Genomic DNA, 21,666 nt, shown 5'->3' on the forward strand with positions numbered 1-21,666 from the left:
CTGCCAGAGTTTGGAAGGATTCACTGCATGTTGATTGTTGACAGGGAGGCTTGTTTTGTGCTGGAGAAATGTTATTCTTGGTATATTGAACATCTTAGGGCCTTCACGGGTGAAGAGCTTCGATATGAAGATTTTGTTGTTACTGAGCCTAAGGTTTTTAAATGACTTTTTCCCACTTGCAGCCTACAGAATCGGAAAGAACCTTTTGGTTTCACCTAAATGTTTTTTAATTTTAAACTAGAGTGTTTTCAGAACTTTATTGTTAGCAGCACTAATGTGAATGAAGTACACACTTTAGTATGATCATTATTTGATCTTAAACACTATGATTCACATGTTTTACCTCAGAAAACCACAATGCTGCTACGATTGTGAACCCAGAGTGCATTAAGAAGCTGACACTCCCAAATGTGCCATCATCAATAGGTGAGCTCAAAGACATTCTTTGTGACAAACTAAAAATTGATAGAAACTTGGTCATTCAGTAAGATTTTGGGGGCCAGCTATGCAATTTAACTGAAATTGAAGATCTTCCAGCTGATAAAGCAACGCTAAAAATTGTATGGGAACTGGATAAAACTACATCACAAGAAGAAACACAGAGAAATGAAAGCACAGGGTCTGACACTGATTTTACCCTTGACACTGCTAGCATGTCATCCAGTGTGTCCAGTACATCCATTTCTACAGCCAGAGAAGAGAGGTGGCCACAGGTTTTTGTGATCCCAAAATTCTCCTAGGATTTGGAGTTTAGACTAAGAAATGCTAATGAAGTCTATGAAAAACAGAAAATTACTCTGGACATTACATGAGAGATCAAATCAGAAGTATTTGAAAGGTTAGCTGAAGCAATGTATTCTTATAAAGCTTACCCAAATGTAGTGGCGGGCCGTGCATTTCACACCTAGGCCTTCACTGGTGTCCTTCCTGAATTAATACACCTCTATAGCATCATTATGACGCCACGGCAGTAGATACTAATCAACCGTTAAATAACAAAGTAAAAAAGTAAATTAGGCTACAGTATTTCACGCTGCACAAGGAATAATCAATTTTATTACGGTTTCTAATTTATAATCATTTATTACTGCAATCTCCGGAGGACGCAGCATCCGAAATGAGATGCAGTGAATATAGAAACAATATAGAACAGTGCATTGTGTCACAGTCTCTTATAGCGAATATGAATAAAATTACATTACATATAGCAAAAAAAACAAATTAACACAATTCAGTCTCACAAGTTTCCTTTCACTGCAGCAAAAAAAAAAAAAAAAAAACCCCACAGTCCACCCCTGCTCATGGAGGACATACCTGATGTTCCCACAGCATTCATGGTACTCTTTGGCCTTCTCTATGCGCTGAATATTGAATACCCAAAAGGACTAAAATATACACTTGAGGCAGTCCATTACATTTTTGTGGGATTGGGAGAAAAGTGCATCAACAAGGTTCAGTCTCTGAAGAAGAAGCTCCCTTAGTATCAACGTTCAGATGTGACCATATTTTGTGAGGTGTGTTTAATTTTAAACCAGTATTGAATGCTAATTGATTTACATTTATAGATACTGCTATACAGTTACAGTCACAAATTTTGCAAACTTAAATTTGCCAGTGTTTCTTGAAATGAACTTTAATTTTAAAGTGCAGTTGTAAATCACTTAAGCTTTATGGAAAAGCTCACTTGAGTCTCTCTTTGTCTGTTCTTTTTTATTAAAAAAATAAGTAACTATTTTTCAGTTGTAGCATTTTCTGAGTTGCTGCAGTATAAGAAATCCTGGGGGAAATATAAGGTAATAGTTTACTCAAAAAAATCTATTTCTCTTTTTTTCTTTATTGTTCTGTTCATGTGACAAACTTGTTACTTTTTTGAGAAAATTACCATTTTTGATAACCTGTTACTTGAGAAGAGATTCTGACCGTCATGATGACCAAATGAAACCTGAAAATAAATAAGTCCTATTGAGAAATGTTTCTCAGTTTTTGACTTGTTAAAAAAAGAGTAATAGCAACATATTGTATTTTCCTATCCGAAAGTAATATAATGTAGTACCAATTTCCAGCAGCATCTCCTTGTTCACTCAACTTAAAGAATTTGAGTTGTGCAAAGAAACAAAAAACAATTGGGCCAACTTAAAAAGTTTTGTTGTAGAACAGTTGTACCTCTCAAGAAAACGAATCATCTTAAGTTAACTCAACAAGTTATTTTTTGTATCACTAACCACTTGTTTAAGTCAGTATAACTGTTATTCCATTGGTTGCAGCCTCCCTGAACATATTCCAGTCAGTGCACTCAAAACAGTCCTGAAGAGCCGAGCTCTTTTAACCTGTTTCAGTCCCGGTTTAGAGCGTCTGATGAGCAGTCTAACTGGAATTAGCATAACAGAGATGTGGTCTGAGTAGCCAAGGTGTATAAGTAGATAATACTTCCTCGGTATATTGAAATGTCACCTGATTCTTTCTGTACCACTGGATGCCCAAACCAAAGAGACCAGAGTGAAAAGTAATAAACTGCATTTGCTCTCATTTCTCAGTGCTTACATCTACACCATATTACTTATATCTTCTCTTATTACATTAGTCTTATTTATTTGGCTTTCTCTTTGTCTCGCATTTTGATGCATGCCAGGCTAACATCACAGCTCAACCTCACTAATGCCCACATTCCAAAATGTTGTGAAAAGTTTTCAAGAAACTTTTCTCAGAAGAGTGGCAGATGTTATAACAGTCAATAATCCTATAATAGTGCTGAAATACTATGTGATGTATTAATGTTGTAATAATGAAGACAATAAGCGTGTAATAATTATCTTATTTATCGTATAGTAATGCTCTATTAATTGTCTTATAATGATGTAGAAATTATCAATAATGACATAAGAATGTTATAACACATGACTCAAAGACAGACTGAGAAACATTTGATGATGTCCTAGAGGAGCAGCGCATGAATTGATGCTAGGGCTGCAACTGTAATAACACAATTTCTCCTTTGGTTAGTTTGACCTGTCTGAGTTGAATGGGTTCTATGGGGTGGATTTCTTCGTTTGCCTCGATTCTTATGCATGATATGACAAACAGACATGGCTCAAAGAGAGTCAAGAGTCATTCCTGCAGGCCAGCTCAATGAGTCTATCAGCATCGATTCGCTCCCTTCGGTCCCTTGAGAGCCGGTTCATTCCCTATCTATAAACCTCATGCTGATACTGATCCTTATACTGGTTTATGAGGTCAGGGGCTAAGAGTAACATCATTCTAAAAACATGGTTGAGATGGATAGCACAACGCTCAAAACACACGCACACTAATAAAAACTTTTTTTTTCAAGTGTTAATTTCACTACTTTGTGAAGAGCTAGGTCTTCAGTCATTGTTTAATTTACCTGTGGGGGCATTTCAGTAACCAGGAAGCATTCTCTAGTGCTGCTGTCAACCTGTCAAAGTTGGAGATAAGACAATGGGTGTTGTCTGTTATGATGCGATGTACGTCAAAGTTCTTGGAATCTAGTTTCACTTCATCAGGAATAAAAAGGAACAGACAACTGTAGATGCCAATCATTAATTGCATTTCTATCTTATTTAGCTATGTTAGAAGAGGGCTGGGGCACTTCTGAACACGAGCAAACGATTACTTCAGTCATCTCTGAAGGAGAGAAAGAAAGAAAGAAATCCCAGGAGGACTTGGATACAGAGACATCGCTGTCTATGCCATCGGTTCTGTGTCCCAGCCCTCAAGAACTGGGAGTCAAAATCATGGTGAGATTTCATTTTTTACTTTTCATACAGTGTATGTGTGTGTGTGTGTGTGTTGTGGAAAGGAATGAATTTCATGGAGGGTTAATTCAAAATAAATAAATACTCATAATGTGTGAAAAAAACTGTCTCTGTGTGTCTTTGTTTGAATCAGACTGACCAACATTCCATGAACACCTCTCCTTGTCCACCAGAGGCATCAAGGTAAGTCTAATACACAACTGTTTGATGGTGGCTTTGCATTAGAATAATAATATAACTCATATGAACTCATGTCCTAGACCAAGATCATAACAAGCACACACTGTTAAACACACCCAGAAACCTTTTGGTGAAGGAATCGTGTAAGAAACAATGTTAAAAAATAGTACACATTATTATTAACTTTATTTATAATATTAATGTTATTTGTAGAAGTAATAATAAATAATGCATTCTTAACAAAAATTGCAAAGCGACATGAAGGCAACAACTTAATGTTCTAGTGCACCCTGCTTTATGTCTGTGTGTGTGTGTGTGTGTGTGTGTGTGTTCATTACACACACACACACACACACAAACACATTTTACTTCTCTCCAAATTAAAATGGTCCTGTCACCTGTTCCATGTAATATTTGAGCGACTATTGTTGTTATAATTGTGTTTTTTAAATAATATTTAAATACCATATACAGTTAGCTAAGATTCATTCACTTCATCCATTTTATTCTTGCTTGTGTTACAGCGAGTAACATGCTTTTGGTAGAAATCTCACTCAGACACAGAGAGAATATGTACAATTCCACAAAGACATTAACCTGAGCTCAGGATCGAATCTGAGAGCTAAGCGCTGTTATAGTACAAATATTTACTGACAGTATTTTAATTCTATTTCTATCTATTTCTATTCTTGTCATCACAAATTAAAATAAGCACTTCACTGAACTAAGCAGACTTTTTACATTTTAATTTACAGCGGCTCAAAAATGTCTACAGTTTATGCCTGTACTTTTCCAACTGTGTCAAGCTACATCTGACATACAGCTGTGTCTGACCCTTTGCATACATTAGATATGAATATCCAATGCCCTAAGGATTGAAGTCAATAATGTAGTGTGCTTGTATTCACTAATCTGTGTATTGTGTTGTATGTTCATGTTTTGTAGATCTGCTCTGGGAGATACACCTTCACCTGACCAGAAGAGTAATATATGTAATATATTAATCATAAATGTACTAGAATGTACTAGTCAGCATACATTGTATATATATGAGAATATAAAGGAAATAACTTTGAAGTATATTCCATCTATTTTAGAAACTTCTAGTTATGAAAATGAAATATATAAATACACACCATATATTAAATATATTAAAATGTGTTACGATACATTAAAAAAAATTGGAATAGATCCTAATGAAAAGAGAGGCCAATATGCAGTTGCATATTTATGTAAGAAAGATGGATCTGAACTTATGATAGGACCATTTTCCCCAAGAGACAGACATAGTGAAGATTTCATTACTGAAAAAAATTCTGACTTGGTTAAAAAAAATGAGAAAGAGGAAGAGGATGGCAGAAGCTGGAGTTTTGTAGAGAAAAGGGTTTCTGGTGATGAGCTTTTAAGACATTTTAAAAAATTAGATTTAAAAACAAATACAATCAACATCGAAAAGGATGAAATCAATTTTACTATAGAGCCACTCTCTATTAACCAGCATAAATTATATTTTAAAATAGACGCAGTTTTTTTAAATAATGATGCAATTGAGGTTAGTAAAAAAAAGCTTTGCAATCTACGTTCCCAGTACGATCATTTGGAAAGATTTTTTGATGTTTTTTCAAAATGTGAAATTGATAAAATACTATACCATCAGACAGCATTTGCTGTTTTAATTATGAAAGATAATACATATAAAACTGTAGGTCCAAAGAAACCAAAAAATAAAAAACATAGTGAGGAACGTATGCTTACTGAAATGAGCAAAAATGTCAAAGACATATCTAAAATTTTATTTTTTACCACCAACAGTCCTTGTTTAGCAAGAGAAGGAACACCTTGTAGAGACAGCTTGTTAAAATTTTCACAAGATCATCAGATTCCAATTACAGTTTTCTTCAAAAGACCTTATGTCTTTAGTAGAAATATTGAAGATTTAATTAAGGAAGAAGAAAAGCTATTATGGGATACTGATTATGAGTTTCATCTCAAATTTGATATTAAAGATTTTATATATAAGTTTAAAGAAACTGATGAAAGTGAGAGGACAATAATCTATAATAGTATTAAATACATTTGTTCTAAATATTCAAATGAAGCCCAGACATATCAAAAATGGAAACAAGCAGAGACAGAAATTTGGGAAGAGCTTGAGTCCAAACTGCGGGAGAAAATAAAGAAAATATCCAATGAATATTTTACTAAGATTAAAGACATGTTTTGTAAGTGGTGGACTTTAACCATAACTGAAACTCTCAACACCTTTGTAGCTTTACCCATCTTAAAACAAATCGAGGGCCTTCAAAATCACATTCAGTTTTTCAGGATTGAATTAGAGGAGAACTCAAATGTCAATTTTACAATCTATGGCTAATAATATTAAACTTTATGAAAAAAAAAAATATTTAATTTTATTTTATTTTATATTATATATATATATATATATATATATTGACTTTGTGGACTCATGCCAATGGAACTGCCTCCAGATAAATGCAGGAAAAACCTGCATTTATGCCTGTGTTTGTGCCTGTGGTGGATTTCCACAGGCACAAACACCCTTCACTACCATCAGTGAACATTCAGGGAAAGGACATTGAGACAGTGGATTCTGTGGGAGATCATTTTATAGTTTGGAATGTATATGTATGGAGCATGTATCTGATGTTGTGTAAAATAACCAGGGGACAGCATGATTGAGTTATCAGGTAAAGTTTATTCATTGGATCGTTTGATTTTAAGAACAATATAGGGCAGTGGTTTTCAACCTGTGGGCCGCGGGGCTGCTAGTTATTATCAATAGAAATAATAATATTGCTAATGTATGAAAAATGTGTAGTCATAATTAAATATCATAATTTGATATATAATTAATAAAAAATTAATAATAAACTGTTACTTTGCATTCACTATTCCATCTCGTTGATTGGTTTAATAACAACCCGCCAATTTAGGCTATCTAACATATTTTTGCTGCATACATGCTAAAACAGATGTAAACATGGACAAATGGCTGTCAACGGGATCGCTGAAAAGGACAAATACAGACGTTTCTTCATCCACAAGTAAGCAGGACACTGAAAAGACTCAAAATAAACCTAAACAAAGAAAATATAGCAGCGAGTACCCAGCACTAGGTTTCACATGTGTGAGCTACCGCTCTGTGTTGTATGCTCAGAAGTCTTGTCAAATGAAGCTTTAAAACTGAGCAAATTACAACGGCACTGGGAAACAAAACATAGTGAATATGCGTCCAAGCCAACTGAGTTTTTTGAGAACAAACTTAAAGAGTACCAAAGCAAGAAAAAAACTGCATTCTGGCAACGACAACAGTAAAGCAGTGGAGGTATCTTATCGCGCTGCAAAACTAATCGCGAAGGCTGGAAAACTACACACAATTGGTGAAAGTTTGATTTTACCTGCCGCGAAAGAAATGGTTGGCGTGATGTGTGGAGAAAAGGCCCGCAAGCAGTTAAATCTGATTTCACTTTCGGATAATACGGTTGAGAGAAGAATAAATGAAATGGCAGATGATATAACTCAGAAGTTGGTTAAACACATTCGAGAGAGTCCCTTTTATGCCCTACAGTGGGATGAATCGTCCGATATAGCAAACCTTTCCAACCTCCTTGCTTTTGTACGGTATGTTCATAATGGAGAATTACAAGAGGAATTCCTTTTCTGTAAGCCGCTGCCGGCTCAAACAACTGCCGAAGCCATTTTTGATATTTTGAATGCATTTATTGATTCAAATGGAATCGATTGGTCTAAATGCGTGGGTCTGAGCACAGACGGAGCAAGAGCCATGGTGGGGCATCGCAACGGAGTCGCTGCGCGCGTGAAAACAGTTGCGCCGCTTATGAGCTCCGTCCACTGCAGTTTACATCGGGAGGCACTAGCTACCAAGAAGATGCCCACAGATCTGAGATGTGTCTTGGATGAGGCTGTTAAAATAGTCAATTTCATAAAAACTAGGCCCCTTCAGTCACGTTTGTTTCGACTTCTCTGTGAAGAAATGGGAAGTGACCATGTTCAGCTTCTGTTACACACTGAGGTACGATGGCTTTCACGAGGCCGGGGGCTTACTCGTTTCTTTGAATCACGCAACGAAGTAGGGATTTTTTTATCCGACTCAAATTTTCCCCTTTCGGACCGCCTCAGTGATTTTGAGTGGTTTGCAAAATTGTCCTACCTTTCTGATATTTACAATCACCTTAATGGAGTGAACTTGAGTCTTCAAGGCAAATCAGTGACAGCATTTCAAGTGCAAAATAAAATTGAAGCCACAATAAAGAAACTGGACATTTGGGCCGGGCGAATTTGCAAAAATCAAAATCCGAATCGTTTGAGAATTTGTCACATTTTTTGTCAGAAGAAGCCACGAGCCTGCCCACCTCAGTTAAAAAGCTGATTGAAGAGCATCTGCAAGGACTGAAGAGCCAGCTGCGTGACTACTTTCCATCTCCAGATGTTCAGGTTACCTGGATTGAAAATCCTTTTGCAAACTTGTGTGAGGGAGCCGTCACAAGTTTAAGTGCAAAAGACCACGACAGCCTCATTGACTTATCTTGTGACAGTGCTTTAAAATTAACGTTTTCTCACAAAACTGAGGGATTTTTGGATTCATACTCTCTCCGAGTATCCTGATCTTTCTGACAAAGCTCTGAGGTTTTTGATGCCTTTCCGACAACATATTTATGCGAAGCAGGATTTTCTGCGTTGGTGGCACTCAAGACAAAATACCGGAATAAGCTTAACGTCGAGCCTGATCTTCGCTTGCAACTTTCTTCACTTCAGCCCGACATACAGCGCTTAGTCAATGCTAAACAGCACCGACCTTCGCATTAGGTGAGTGACAGATTGTTGTTTATCGTTTATGATGTCTAATCGTCATGTGAACAAGTCAAGAAGAAGTCATTTTTTTTTTGCATGTTATCCATTTTACTAAATTTGTACTTTAACACACTGCAATTAAAAATTAGCGTCAGGAAGCGGGTTTGATCGCGGTCTCAGTTTCCCTTGTGTCTTTGTTTTTCTCTTTAACGTGTCAGCCGCTCATTGGTTTCTCTCTCTTAAATTGTTCGCTCTATATCTGCTCTCGATTTGCGCTTCTCACTCGAGCCTGACTCTAGTCTTGCTTTGTCCAGTGTTGGAGTTCTCTGCCAGTTTTGACCGCTCGTCTCAACCCTGCTCTGCCTGTTCCCTCTGACTGATTGCTCCGATGACGGTCTACCCGCTGCCGACCTCTGAATGGATTTGTTCTCCCGTTTACTTAAGAATTGTCACCCCGAGTGTCTCGGGGCTTGGTGACCCGTGTACCCGTGTTATGTACATTTTCTGTTTATTCAACATTATGTTTATTCAATAAAGACAGTTAACAGTCTTGCTTCTGAGTACTCAGTTACTAACCCGACACAAATAGCGGGTTCATTTAAATCTTTTGCAGTGGGCCGCGGAAACATATGTGTTTGGTTGTGTGGGCCGTGAGTTAAAAAAGGTTGGGAACCACTGATCTAGATCATCTGCATTGAGGGCGTGCTGAGACTGTCAATTATTCCTGTACAAGAACCATGAAACAGCTCAATGGCGCCATCTAGAGGGAATCGTGCAGAAAATAATTTCTATATCTGTGAGAGTTTTTTAAAAGCATCATTTGTTGTGTAAACAGAAATGAAATATGTTGTGGAAGTGCAATTTTCATACGTTTTCATTAACATTAAAATAGAATATAGCTCATATATCTCAGATCTGTATATATGTTTATATCTGCATATATCATACAGTATAAACAATTCAATTCAATTCAATTCAATTCAATTCAATTCAATTCAATTCAATTCAAGGTGTCATACCGGAAATCCAAAAGAAGCTCAACTCTTGGCTGCTGAGGGACTTGTCAGTAAGAAGAAGAATTTTACTCTCTAAAGCTGAAGGATTCTCGAGACTCACTTATGCAGCTCTTTCCTTGGAGGTTGATAAAGGAACATTCAAAAAGGTTGAAAGCATGCTAAATAATTTTGTGTGGAAAAATAAAACCCACTTTATTCGAAAATCAGTATTAATGCATCAAATAAAACAGGGTGAACTAGGTTTTTTAGATTTTACTACCTTGAACAAAACTTTTTAAATGAATTGAATTAAGAATTTTCTTAATACTCCGTCTTCACTTTGGAATGTTATCCCTAATTATATTTCCTCTAAAGTTGGTGGCCTGAATTTTCTTTTACTTTGTAATTATAATATCTCAAAAATCCCTATCAAACTGTCTCATTTTCATAAGCAGATGCTTGGTCCTTAATATACAAACATAATATTTCTCCACATAGATATTACATATGGAACAATAATGATATTCTCTACAAGAATAAATCACTTTTCTTTGATAAATCGTTCAAAAGCAACCTCCTTTTAGTTGGGCAGCTTTTTAATTCACAGGGCAAACTTTATCACTATATAGAATTTTTACAAAAATCTAAAATCCCTATAACTGCTAATGAATATGCCATTGTTTGCGATTCTATTCCCTCTAGAGTGCCAGTATTATTGCACGGAACTGCTTTTTCATGGCCATATACTTATCCTGTGAAAGTAACTGACACATTGGTTGGAAATGTTTCCTTCTCTGTAGAACAACAAAAAAATCAGAGCTCTCTTCCAAAGAGAGATAACAACAATTCCTTATGTAATATCTTATTGGAATGGTATCGTAGAGAATATACCTTCAGAGAAAGTATGGTCTTTGCCTCACAGGTATCTGCTCACCAATAAAGTAAAAGAAGTAACATTTAAGTTCATTCACAAATGTTACCCCACTAAAGCCTTTCTTAAGAAATATAAATCAGACATTGAACTGAATTGCAGTTTTTGTCACTCTTCTGAGGAAGATGTCACTCATTTGTTTTGGCAATGTACCCACACTGAAAGATTTGGGTCAGATGTATTAAGTTTTGTTCAGTTCTATTTCATAAGTGACTTCTCTTTCTGTCTTAAAGATATTATATTTGTTTTGTTCAATTACACAAAAGATAACTTAGGAAAATATGATATAATTAACGTGTGTTTCCTTATAGGTCAATTCCACATACGCAAACAAAAATTCACTAATTCTAACCCTTTCTTTTCTTTATTTAAATTGAAACTGGAACGATATATATCGAAAATTCCTTATATCCTAAAGCAGTGAAAACGATATCTTTGTATTCCTTTGTGTCTTCTTAATACATTATTTTTTTATACTGTTCTCTCTCTCTCTCTCGTTACTTTGGCAGCACATTTGTTCATTTGTTTCTTTCTAACTTCTTTTTTCTCTGATATGTTTAATAACTGCACTAATGTTAATGTATAATATATAATGTTCTGTGTTGTTTAATTAAAAAAAAGTGTTTGTCATGCACACAGTGAGGAAAACAAGTTTCTCTGTACAATTAAATTCTTACTTTGGTGTCCACAGTGAATGCCAAGACAAGTGTAAAAACTATGTAAAAAATAAACACACACACACACACACACACACACACACACACACAATAAAGAATAGAACTATGCAGCAGAATTAGAAATATAGACGATGTAAATATAGAAATATAGACTATGTAAATATAGAAATATAGACTACGTATATGTGTAAGTGTACAATATTGTCTCATGTGCAAAACAATAGTACAGTAACGTGCAAATTGAATGCAACTGTAGATTATAATACCAGCAGTAACATTAAGGTGCAAAATGAGATGGAGCAATTTAGTCTAATTAATCTATGACATAGATGAGACTAGTCTATGTCCTCTGGCTACTTGTTTAAAAGTCTATTGGCTGAGGGAAAGAAGGAGTCCCTTAATCTGGAAGTCCTGCATTTCACACTCCTGTACTTCCATCCTGAGGGTAGGAGTGTGAACAGTCCATGTTGGGGGTGGGTGGGGTCCTCAAGGATGGAGGCAGCTCTCCTGTGGACTTTGCTGTGGTAAATGGTCTGCAGAGAGGGCAGTGGAGTCCTGATCTTCTCAGCAGTCTTCACCACCCTCTGCAAATGCTTGCGGTCCCTCACAGTAGTGCTGCCATACCACGCGATGATACAGTTGGTCAAGACGCTCTCAACAAGCAGTACACGAAGTTGTTGAGGATCTTAAGTGACATGCCAAACATCCTCATCCTCAGCCTCCTTAACCTCCCCATCCAGCCTTCTTAACCAGCTGGATGGTGTTGAATGTCCATATGAGGTCCTTACTGATGTGGACCCCCAGGTATTTAAAGCTGCTCACCCTCTCCACTTCAGGGTCTCGGATAAACAGTGGCTGGTGAGTTCTCCTCTCATTCCTCATGTCTACTGTCATCTCCTTTGTCATGTCTGTGTTGATGGTGAGATTGTTGTCCTCACATCATGTCACAAGACTGTCCACCTCCCTCCTGTAGGATGTTTCATCCCTGCCAGTGATCTCTCCTTCCTTTTGTCTTGGGAAGGGGGACGATGGTTGTGGTCTTGAAGCAGGTGGGTTGCGGTGCTCTGACTGAGGGAGAGGTTAAAGATGGAAGTGACTACATCAGCCAGGTCTGTAGCACAAGCTCTGAGGGCACGCCCAGGGATGTTGTCTGGCACTTCTCCCTTGCAGGGGTAACATAGACGTGCACTGTTCTACACAATTGTGTATAAATAATGTGTTGTGTTCATATTGTAAACTCCAAGAAGAAGAAGAAGAAGAAGAAGAAGAAGAAGAAGAAGAAGAAGAAGAAGAAGAAGAAGAAGAAGTGTACTTCAAGTACCTGGATGATGAACTTATTCAACCTAAAAAACCAAAGTGTGGAATGTTGGACACTTTATGCATGCAACACTTTGCTTACGTAAAAAAATAGGTAAAGATGTCTGATGAGACTCTCTGCTAGATGATACATCTTACAAATGTCTTTTAAATTAGCCCACGTTGTGTGATTTATTTTTCAACATAATAAAAATGATTATACTAAAGCTAGCACCATGGTGTGACGTGTTTGAGATTGTTTGCAGTGGACTGGGAAACAGCTTCGACTTACTGTTAGCGTTATTGCTCCGTTCAAGACTATACGACCCTTCTAAAATTCATACACTATAGACACTAAAGTACACAGTGTAAGTGTGTTATGTGGAGTACGCCATTTGGGACACAGCTTTCATGTCCATACACAATCATTCTGGACCTGAAGTCAGTTTTCCAAACAAGTTTGTTTCATGGATTTAATAAACTTTTACTAAGGCCACAGCTTAATCCAGTGTTTTGCTTTGTTTGGGGTTTTAATCGAGTCCTACATATCTCCCAGTTTCTTTGTACAGGTAAGGAAAAAAATACTATTGCACTATTGCTTGTCTCAGTAAGATGATCTACAGCGGGTTAAACAACACTGTAAGAAATTTTGCTGTTCATTTACGGTAAAGAGCAGGCAGCTAGATCTGCCAGTTGTTGGCAGTAATTTTACCGTATGCCTACTCTAACCTAAAACAACAGCTTATAACTGTAAAAATATTACAGTACTGTACTATAAATAATTCTTATTTTTACACTATGATACTGTCAGATATTTTGTCGCTATTTTACAGCTCCTACTATATTCTCCATTAACAGTTAATTACTGTGAAAAATAACTACAGTATCATACTGCTGAAAGCTAATGCACTTTTCAAAATAAAACCCTTAAAATCACAATGGTTCAGAAACAAGGTGCTTTAATTAAACTAGTATAAATTGAAACAAAAACAATTACAATTTACAATTTCAACCACTCCTCATGTTGAATAGACAACTATGGCAAAAATATGCCATTACAACATTGATGAAACCTACTGAAATAAATAAATAAATTCAGTAGCTACAACATTTTAACTATTAAAACTCTTAAAATACATATCGTCAAACAGGTTCTCATATAGGTGTACAAACAACTTACACAGCTATCTTACTGCCATCTTTTATGACATTGTGTATAGGGCTGGGTATTGTCTATAGGCAGGGCCGGACTTAACCAATAAGCGAGGTAAGCAGCCGCTTAGGGCCCCAAGGAATTAAGGGGCCCCGACCAATACCAAGAAGCCTATATAAATCATATAGTACTTATTACTTTTCTATCATATATTGTATGGTCTGTCTGTAACCATTATTTTATAACCAAGATTTTAACGTTATTATTACATATTTTCAAATGCGGGGCCCCCCCATGATTCATGAATAGTGGAACATTCCTATCGTACTGCACATGCACGAGATTCCCATACTAAGTCTATTCTATACTATTCCCTACTAAGTCCACCCCTGTCTATAGGGTTAGAATAATAGTTGTATGAACTTGCTAAAAAGTAGTTGTATGAACTAATAAAATGTCCTTTCATTTAGAATAACATGTTCTGTATTTATCAACATGTATTTATTAACAATTTGGAGACCTTCCAAATGCATTTGTGTAAAAATCTAATGATTTGCTGTAATTCAATGCACCTATGAAGTATGAGTATGAAGTACTTATTGGTATTGAAAAAACTTACAGGGTATTGGTATTTAATATTGTAAACAATCCCCAGCCCTGTCTACCACTGTGGTTTTATGGTGCCTAAGCTGTGTATTAACCCCAACTAGGAGGAGATTTGGTGTTATGGCAAAAGGCATTAGCCAGAAACTGAATGTGTCTAAAACAAAACAAAAAAAACAAAAAATTAGTAACCAAAAATGTGTCTAAAATGTTTTTAAAACATTGTTCAGTAAAAACACCCTGCAAAAAGTATTAGTAACTCTTCAAAATCGTGTACTTGAATGAAGGAAGATTTAATTGAACAAATGAACTTTCAACTTTTGAACAGAAAGTGAAACATCTTTTTTTGTAATAGCACTTCCTCATCGATCATCTGCCTCCTGTTTTCCAGCAGGAAGACAGGGATGTAAAAGTTTGATGTAATGGAGATTACATGAATCCCCATGTAAAGTCCATGATATTTTTGTAATGAGGGTGGACACATGTGGATTCACAGTTACTGACTTCTTATGGACCACTTTCCCGGTCTTCTTTGATACCACTTTCCCGTGGGTGGCCTTTGATCCTTTCTCTGGGTTAATACCAATGAAACGCCTAAAAACAGAAAACAGAAAAAAATCACAAAAGGTCATGAAGGAGAGTGATGAAAAGTAAAGAAATACAGAAGCATAAAGGTTACATAAAGATTACAAGATTTTGTAGAGTGTGTACCTTTGAACAAACTCTAGGGTCCTTGCAGCTTCCTCTTGGTATTCTATGTTAAAAACATAATAGGTTGCTAACAGGAGCGTTTCTGCATCATCAGGGGCTGAGCCCGAAACATCAGGGGCTACTTAGGGAGAGGGGGTAAGCAAGAATAACACGTTTTGTAAGAGCATTTTCATGTAATATTGTTTAATAATAAACACAAATGAACACAAACAGTATGCAACTTTAGAAAATTTCATTCAATCTTTTTTCTGACTCCTCCCATCATTTCAGAGTCTTGCTACTAAAAATGGAGTTCATTAAATTCATTACATTTTCTCTCTCTCACAGGTATGCCATGCAATATTATCTCTTTTACAGCTTGTGTGTGGAGCAGTGCCGTGTAGATCCTTTATTATTATTATTATTATTATTATTATTATTATTTTACAATAATCTATATTATATTTCATTCCTGATTTATGCTGCCACTACTGTATGAATTAGGGATGCCACAATACTCAATATAATATTGAAGCGTTCGGTACGACCTCCACGGTTCAATACGCATATGTGAACCGCGGTTTTTCGTTTTTTTCTTGAAACCAATAATAACTATGCGTTTAAAAAAAAAAAAAAAAAAATTGGTATTTTTTCTTTTTCTTCATGCGCTTTATTACTCTCTGTACCTCCTGTTTGTTTGCCTGCACGGTATGTCTACGCGCTGAGACAGACACGCCTCCCCGCGAGTAAATATCCAATCAGTGAGCGCTAAAGTTAGGGGCGGTGACCATGCTTGTGATGCTGGTGTCAGATTTCACTCTAACCCTGGAGAGGGGTGAAGTGAGACAGAAACACGAGGAAGCAGCTCCGTGATTCAGATCTGTGGTGTGGGGACATTTGTTGTTGACCATGATGCCGATGAAACAAAAACGGTCAACAAAAATGACTGTGTTTAAGCAGTGTTCCACACGAGTTACATACTGACATGGAAATACTTCCAACATGACCGCACATCTACAGCTCCATCACCCAGAGATATCACTGTGTGGAAGTGGGAGCCTTTTTTCCCGACCTCTGCGAAAAAACGCGCAAAAAAATTGAAAACGCTTTGGTTAAAGCACAAAGTCTTGCTCTAATAACAGATAGCTGGAGCTCGGGGGTAACAGAGAGTTATCTCACCGTGACTGGTCATTACAGAGAGTTATCTCACAGTCACTGGTCATTACAGAGAGTTATCTCACAGTGACTGGTCATTACAGAGAGTTATCTCACAGTGACTGGTCATTACAGAGAGTTATCTCACAGTGACTGGTCATTACAGAGAGTTATCTCACAGTGACTGGTCATTACAGAGAGTTATCTCACAGTGACTGGTCATTACAGAGAGTTATCTCACCGTGACTGGTCATTACAGAGAGTTATCTCACAGTGACTGGTCATTACAGAGAGTTATCTCACAGTGACTGGTCATTACAGAGAGTTATCTCACAGTGACTGGTCATTACAGAGAGTTATCTCACCGTGACTGGTCATTACAGAGAGTTATATCACCGTGACTGGTCATTACAGAGAGTTATCTCACAGTGACTGGTCATTACAGAGAGTTATCTCACAGTGACTGGTCATTACAGAGAGTTATCCCACAGTGACTGGTCATTACAGAGAGTTATCCCACAGTGACTGGTCATTACAAAGAGTTATCTCACAGTGACTGGTCATTACAGAGAGTTATCCCACAGTGACTGGTCATTACAGAGAGTTATCTCACCGTGACTGGTCATTACAGAGAGTTATCTCACTGTGACTGGTCATTACAGAGAGTTATCCCACAGTGACTGGTCATTACAGAGAGTTATCCCAGCGTGACTGGTCATTACAGAGAGTTATCCCACAGTGACTGGTCATTACAGAGAGTTATCTCACAGTGACTGGTCATTACAGAGAGTTATCTCACAGTGGTCATTACAGAGAGTTATCTCACAGTGACTGGTCATTACAGAGAGTTATCCCACAGTGACTGGTCATTACAGAGAGTTATCTCACAGTGGTCATTACAGAGAGTTATCTCACAGTGACTGGTCATTACAGAGAGTTATCCCACAGTGACTGGTCATTACAGAGAGTTATCTCACCGTGACTGGTCATTACAGAGAGTTATCTCACTGTGACTGGTCATTACAGAGTTATCTCACAGTGACTGGTCATTACAGAGAGTTATCCCACAGTGACTGGTCATTACAGAGTTATCTCACAGTGATTGGTCATTACAGAGAGTTATCTCACAGTGACTGGTCATTACAGAGAGTTATCTCACAGTGACTGGTCATTACAGAGAGTTATCTCACAGTGACTGGTCATTACAGAGAGTTATCCCACAGTGACTGGTCATTACAGAGAGTTATCCCACAGTGACTGGTCATTACAGAGAGTTATCCCACAGTGACTGGTCATTACAGAGTTATCCCACAGTGACTGGTCATTACAGAGAGCTATCCCACAGTGACTGGTCATTACAGAGTTATCCCACAGTGACTGGTCATTACAGAGAGTTATCTCACAGTGACTGGTCATTACAGAGAGTTATCTCACAGTGACTGGTCATTACAGAGAGTTATCTCACAGTGACTGGTCAATACAGAGAGTTATCCCACAGTGACTGGTCATTACAGAGAGTTATCTCACAGTGGTCATTACAGAGAGTTATCCCACAGTGACTGGTCATTACAGAGAGTTATCCCACAGTGACTGGTCATTACAGAGAGTTATCCCACAGTGACTGGTCATTACAGAGAGTTATCCCACAGTGACTGGTCATTACAGAGAGTTATCCCACAGTGACTGGTCATTACAGAGAGTTATCCCACAGTGACTGGTCATTACAGAGAGTTATCTCACAGTGACTGGTCATTACAGAGAGTTATCTCACAGTGACTGGTCATTACAGAGAGTTATCCCACAGTGACTGGTCATTACAGAGAGTTATCCCACAGTGACTGGTCATTACAGAGTTATCCCACAGTGACTGGTCATTACAGAGAGCTATCCCACAGTGACTGGTCATTACAGAGAGTTATCTCACAGTGACTGGTCATTACAGAGAGTTATCTCACAGTGACTGGTCATTACAGAGAGTTATCTCACCGTGACTGGTCATTACAGAGAGTTATCTCACAGTGACTGGTCATTACAGAGAGTTATCTCACAGTGACTGGTCATTACAGAGAGTTATCTCACAGTGACTGGTCATTACAGAGAGTTATCTCACAGTGACTGGTCATTACAGAGAGCTATCCCACAGTGACTGGTCTTTACAGAGAGTTATCCCACAGTGACTGGTCATTACAGAGAGTTATCCCACAGTGATTGGTCATTACAGAGAGTTATCCCACAGTGATTGGTCATTACAGAGAGTTATCTCACAGTGGTCATTACAGAGAGTTATCTCACAGTGACTGGTCATTACAGAGAGCTATCCCACAGTGACTGGTCTTTACAGAGAGCTATCCCACAGTGACTGGTCATTACAGAGAGTTATCCCACAGTGACTGGTCATTACAGAGAGTTATCCCACAGTGACTGGTCTTTACAGAGAGCTATCCCACAGTGACTGGTCATTACAGAGAGTTATCCCACAGTGATTGGTCATTACAGAGAGTTATCCCACAGTGATTGGTCATTACAGAGAGTTATCCCACAGTGACTGGTCATTACAGAGAGTTATCTCATAGTGACTGGTCATTACAGAGAGTTATCTCACAGTGACTGGTCATTACAGAGAGTTATCTCACAGTGACTGGTCATTACAGAGAGTTATCTCACAGTGACTGGTCATTACAGAGAGTTATCTCACAGTGATTGGTCATTACAGAGAGCTATCCCACAGTGACTGGTCATTACAGAGAGTTATCCCACAGTGACTGGTCATTACAGAGAGTTATCTCACAGTCACTGGTCATTACAGAGAGTTATCTCACAGTGACTGGTCATTACAGAGTGGATTGGGAATAAAGAGCGCCGTTCTCCAAACCCGTCTCCTGTAATAAAGTCATACAAGTGCTAATTTTTATACCTCACTATTTTCAGTACACTTTCATTGTGTTAGTTGATTTTTGCATTTAAGTAAAATAAAGAGAATTGCAACTAAAACCAGTTTTTTTTCTTCTTAACATACTTACTGTTCCTGTCACCTAAACAAAGAATAATGGAAAAAAACCTTTAATTTGCCAAGCCATCCGAACCGAACCGAAAACCGTGGGTAAAAACCGCGGTACGTATTGAACCGTGGGTTAACTGTATTGTTGCATCCCTAGTATGAACTATTCTTTATTTTTTACAGCTTCTCTTCTCTTCTTGTTCTCTCATCATCTCATCTGTCTTGCTGCTTGTATCTTGTCTACTTCATGCTCTTGGTGACTTTTCTATACTATTTCTTTGAGGGTGGAATCATCAGAGAGTATCTCAGAGACTTGAGCAAAATGGTCAATTACCATACTAGTATTTCTAGTGCTGAGAATTCCTTTTTCTATTGACAGAACAGCCGGATGGTGGAGTCTGTTCTGGTCCATTGTTCACCTAAGTCATGTCTGTATTTTAACTTAAATACTGCATTAGTAGAATAATAGAAAGTCATGAGGTTCAGACTGTAATGTCTTAGTGCTTTAACAGTTTATATTTTATTTAGATCTATCTTTAGGATGATTTAATTTAAGGCTTTTGTACATCTTGGGTATGGAATAATAATCAAAAGGGTCCTATATGTCAGGGGTTTTCAGAATCAGAGACAGTGGGCCTCCTTTTTGACACAACATACATTTGTTAGTCTACTTTTATCAACGGTGTTAACATTAAATATTAGAAGTTAGACTTTTATCTGAATAATAAGATTGTTGTGTTTCCTGACAGTTTTTTTTTTTTTATTGCTGTCCTGGTCAAGGGCTGTAAGGTATTTTACGTGGTGTGAAAGCGGCGCTGTGCAGACCGACAGGAGTAGGACATTAAAGTATCGCGAGAGCGGCTCTAGAGAATATTCCCGCGCACACTCTCATGGTATTTTGGTGTGTGTTTGTGTGTGTGTGTGTGTGTGTGTGTGCTGTAGCTATATTATTCAGTCAAATGCTTCAAAACCCACTAGTAGGTGCTTCACAGTGCAGATGGACAATGACCTGAGGCATACTGCCAAAGCAATCCAAAACTTTTATATGGCAATATTTCCAATATTACAAAAACAGCCTTCTTCCATCTTAGAAATATTGCCAAGCTTAGGAACATTTTATCTGTATCTGATGCAGAAAAGCTAGTTCATGCATTCATGACCTCCAGACTGGACTATTGTAATGCATTACTAGGTGGTTGTCCCGCATCTTCAATAAACAAGCTACAGTTCGTCCAGAATGCAGCCGCCAGAGTTCTTACCAGATCAAGAAAATTTGATCATATAACCCTGATATCATCATCCCTGCACTGGCTACCTGTTAAGTTTAGAATTGACTATAAATTAGCTCGACTTACGTACAAGGCTCTAAATGGTTTAGCTCCCACGTATCTAGCCAGTCTTCTGACACGTTACAATCCACCACGCTCTTTAAGATCACAAAACTCCGGACTTCTGGTAGTTCCCAGAATATCAAAGTCTACAAAAGGGGGTAGAGCGTTTTCGTATTTAGCTCCTAAACTTTGGAATAGTCTTCCTGACAGTGTTCGGGGCTCAGACACCGTCTCCCAGTTTAAACGTAGACTAAAGACTTACATAATATTCTACACATGCTGTATCGGCAACACACAATTAATTATACATAAATGCACAATATAATCACAATCTCCGCTGTCACCCAAATGAGGATGGGTTCCCTTTTGAGTTTTTCCTTGCCACAGTCGCCTCAGTCACCTCAGGTTTGCCCACTTGGGATAACATCTAGGACTGTTTGTCTGTTTATATGTTTGTTGTTTTCTTATGTTGTTTCTCATGTAAAGCTGCTTTGAGACAATGCTCTTTGTTAAAAGCGCTATACAAATAAAACTGAATTGAACTGAATTGAAAATTGAACTTGCTGAAGGCAAAACACCCAAAGAATTAGGATTTGGATGCAGAAAACATCAATATAGCAAATGTGGGTAGGAGTAGGTCCTAAATGTTGTAACTGTGGAGATAAGCATAGATATAAGCATATATGGATCCATTAGGGTCTAGTTTCGGTTTCTTAAGAAGAGGCTTAATAACAGCCAACTTGAGAGGTTCAGGGACGTGACCTAAATATAGTGAGGAATTAATAATGAATTAATAATGTTGAGAAGAGGCTCTCCAGTTGTATGTATCATGTCTTTCAGCAATCTAACTGGAATTGGATCTAACAAACACGTTGTTGATTTAGCCGTGGTCATAAGTTTATCTAGCTCTTCCTGTCCTATACCTGTAAAGCATTGTAGCTCTAGATGTGGAGCTTTAGGTGGGACTGGATCACAGGATGGTGTCAAAGGTTCAACATCCAATATTTTGTTTCTGATACTATCAATTTTTTCGGTGAAGAAATTCATAAAG

The 21,666-nt window shown here is 37.6% G+C and overlaps 1 protein-coding gene across 2 annotated transcripts; it reads left to right on the plus strand.

Moving 5' to 3' along the window:
- The first annotated feature begins 3,541 nt into the window (after nt 1-3,541).
- Nucleotides 3,542-9,314, plus strand: LOC131363275 (zinc finger BED domain-containing protein 5-like). Of its 2 annotated transcripts, XM_058405631.1 has the most exons (4): nt 3,542-3,755; nt 3,907-3,956; nt 4,899-8,801; nt 9,101-9,314. In XM_058405631.1, the coding sequence occupies exon 3, from the start codon at nt 7,201-7,203 to the stop codon at nt 8,362-8,364; it is 1,164 nt and encodes a 387-aa protein (XP_058261614.1). In that variant the 5' UTR covers nt 3,542-3,755; nt 3,907-3,956; nt 4,899-7,200; the 3' UTR covers nt 8,365-8,801; nt 9,101-9,314. The 2 variants fall into 2 exon arrangements, with proteins under 2 accessions (XP_058261614.1, XP_058261612.1); XM_058405629.1 differs by lacking the exon at nt 9,101-9,314 and having other exon boundaries at nt 4,899-6,851.
- Nucleotides 9,315-21,666: the final 12,352 nt, after the last annotated feature.

This window comes from Hemibagrus wyckioides, linkage group LG13 (assembly GCF_019097595.1).
Source record: "Hemibagrus wyckioides isolate EC202008001 linkage group LG13, SWU_Hwy_1.0, whole genome shotgun sequence".
Lineage (NCBI taxonomy): Eukaryota > Metazoa > Chordata > Actinopteri > Siluriformes > Bagridae > Hemibagrus > Hemibagrus wyckioides.

What these genes read in the sequence shown, in the direction of transcription:
- LOC131363275 (XM_058405629.1), top strand. Translation starts at nt 3,585, where the DNA reads ATGTTAGAAGAGGGCTGGGGCACTTCTGAACACGAGCAAACGATTACT. An exon ending in AACTGGGAGTCAAAATCATG is followed by an intron (nt 3,756 to 3,906) that starts GTGAGATTTCAT and finishes TGTTTGAATCAG; the next exon opens with ACTGACCAACATTCCATGAA. An exon ending in TGTCCACCAGAGGCATCAAG is followed by an intron (nt 3,957 to 4,898) that starts GTAAGTCTAATA and finishes CATGTTTTGTAG; the next exon opens with ATCTGCTCTGGGAGATACAC.